Here is a 2,862-nt window from a genome sequence, read left to right on the forward strand (position 1 = left end):
ACTCTTGATAGCAAATCGTTACTCAACACACACTCCAAGAACGATACCATTAATGCTTAACCCGAACCATTACAGTACACACCATAGACGAAGGCTAGCACATCACTAACTCATCATCCACACCAAACGAGAGAGAGACTAAAAAATCACTAGCTCTGGCTCTCAATTCTCACGCAGGAGAAACATTCACAATATTCAACACTAGCTAAGCATCCAAGATAATTAACTCATTCTCAGCTGCTACTTAAGGACGAATACATCCAACAGCAAACCCTATTGTTCATTCCCAATCTTCACTTCATTGTGCCAGTTAGGCCTCCTCGTCACCAATTCCACATTTAGCTTGAGTATATAAACGTATCAGAAACACTTAATCCCATCTCTACAAGACTACAACACTTATCTCCGTCAGAAATGCTTCTCTCTTTTTGGTGGTGCAAATGGATCAAAAAAATTCCCGCTTGACAAATGGATCAGAAAGTGGTTCATATTCATTTCATTATTTCCTATTTAAGCACACATCCTTCTATATTCATTTCCTTGTTTTTTAGTGTTGTAAACTCTCTTTAGCATCTGCATACCTTATTATGACCAAACACCTATGTAAAAAGACTTAAATTTAGAACTTGTCCATTATGAACGAATTTTGTTTCTTGGACGTTAATATATTCAACTCCAACTTCATTAATGGACCGGAAACAAAAAGGTCACAAAACGAATAAATACCAACATGAATAGATCACAAAGAAACGAACTTATATGTACTGTACATGTCTTCCACAAAACCAAGACTCGTCACTAAAAAAAAAAACCAATTACGGGAACTGGTTAAGCAAACCAGTATGAAATGGTTGACCTCCCATGTAATACCTCTCGAGAACTTCATGAATCATAGTCACCATCATCAACGTAACATCACTAACTCCATTCATCCTCTGTATCATGAAACCTAAACGTGACACAACTTCATACTCAGCCTCACTGAACCTCAAAGCTTCTCTTCCCACTATCCTTGCAACCCTAACGAAACTTTTACGCACAACGATCTCTCTTCTCTTCACGTTAACCATCTCCCAAACCGATTTCAAAATCGCGTAAACCAAATCCCAAACCAAACTCTCCCTCTTCACAGTCACAAGCTGAAGAATCAAACCAAACGCAGCTTCCAAAGCTAAACACCACTCCTCTTCATCATCACAATCTTGATTCATCAACAACACGTTAACGATCTTTAAACCAAGACCATTGTCCAACAGCGGAATCAAGAACTCATCATCAAGAAGCATTGGCAAATCACTGAACATCAAAAGAGCTTTTTTATTCCCGTCAAGTGAGAGAATGTAAATACAGAGCTCTTCCCAAGGGTTGCTTCCTATGAAAACATCAACAGCGACACGAGATACGATTCTTGAGAGGAGTTTGAAGTCTTCATCCGAAGCTTCTCGCTCGTAAAGACAAGCATTCAAATGGGTTTTGATGTCATTCAAAGACTCTGTTTTCAAACCGACCCTTGAGTCGTCGAGATCCATGAGAAGTGAATCGAGGAGAAAGAGTGAGAAAGATCGAATCTTTGGGGTTGTTGTATCGGCACCGAACCTGTAGATTTGGAGGAGCTTCACGGCTAAGATGTTTGGGAAATGGTGCTTGAAGATTTCGTAGAGAAGCTTCGGAGATGAAGATGATTGCTCTGTTTCTTTACCGTAACAGAGGCTAGTGATGAGGTTTGTGATTCCTTTGATGTCACGTGTTGCGAGGATCTCTCTTGCTTGGGTTCCGATGTAGATACGTGATGAGGTGAGTGGGGGTGGTGGGTATGAGGAAGAAGCTTCGTCTTCACGACGAGAAGTCATCTTTTTCGTGGATTTTTTTTCCCGAGAAAATCTTGGAGTCGAGAGAGAAAGAGATAAATGATAAAACAGAACGAGTAACTGAGTGATCTGATGAATCTTTTTGATATATAAAACGATTTGGTTTCTTTACGTTTTCATGTTTCATAATTGTAAATGATTAAATTGCCCTATAGTTTTTTTTTTTTTTTTTTTTTTTTTGGGNAAATCTTGGAGTCGAGAGAGAAAGAGATAAATGATAAAACAGAACGAGTAACTGAGTGATCTGATGAATCTTTTTGATATATAAAACGATTTGGTTTCTTTACGTTTTCATGTTTCATAATTGTAAATGATTAAATTGCCCTATATTTTTTTTTTTTTTTTTTTGTTATTGGAGAAAAATTAAGAAACAGAATCGAAAGTAATTATACGTTCTTTATCCAAATCGGGATAAGATACGTAATTCCGATATCTATGCCATGAATTTTTTTTTGACAATTCTTTTAAAATATTTATATGAATTTCTGAAATCATTGGTGTAATGTAATGTAGATGCTTAAAACTAAATTTATTGGTGTTTACAGTCACTTAGTTCTATATATTATTAATCATCGGTTGTTAAATTTGAATTCTTCACGTTTTCGACCTGTTCAATATATATATGTACTTGTTGATATTTGTACTCTTCACGTCTAAAACTAATAGCTCTAGCTCTATCACAAGCTTTATTAGATAACCGGGTTAATGATATAACCGGTTTAGTGATATTTGGTATACTTGTATATAACACTAATGTATGATACACTTTACACTTAATGAGAATTATTCTTCTTTCGGTACACTCTCTAACTGAATCTTGATATGGTATCAGAGCAAGAGTGACGAAGCTCGCTTCCGCCATTGATTCTCATTCAGATATCTCTGTTAAGCTCATTTTTGTGCTTGATTCTTCAACCATGAGTGCTTCTATCACTCTGTTGATCTTTGATTTTGTTTTCCAGCTTTATATTGCTGTGATTGAGCTTCTCATGAT

General features: G+C 36.5%; 1 protein-coding gene across 1 annotated transcript; it reads right to left on the reverse strand.

The window, feature by feature from the left end:
- On the reverse strand, positions 800–1,852 carry LOC104787628. The gene has a single exon (XM_010513233.2). The coding sequence runs from the start codon at positions 1,848–1,850 to the stop codon at positions 816–818; it is 1,035 nt and encodes a 344-aa protein (XP_010511535.1). The 5' UTR covers positions 1,851–1,852; the 3' UTR covers positions 800–815.

The sequence above is a fragment of the Camelina sativa genome, chromosome 5 (assembly GCF_000633955.1).
Source record: "Camelina sativa cultivar DH55 chromosome 5, Cs, whole genome shotgun sequence".
Classification (NCBI taxonomy): domain Eukaryota; kingdom Viridiplantae; phylum Streptophyta; class Magnoliopsida; order Brassicales; family Brassicaceae; genus Camelina; species Camelina sativa.

What these genes read in the sequence shown, in the direction of transcription:
- LOC104787628 (XM_010513233.2), bottom strand. Translation starts at nt 1,850, where the DNA reads ATGACTTCTCGTCGTGAAGACGAAGCTTCTTCCTCATACCCACCACCC.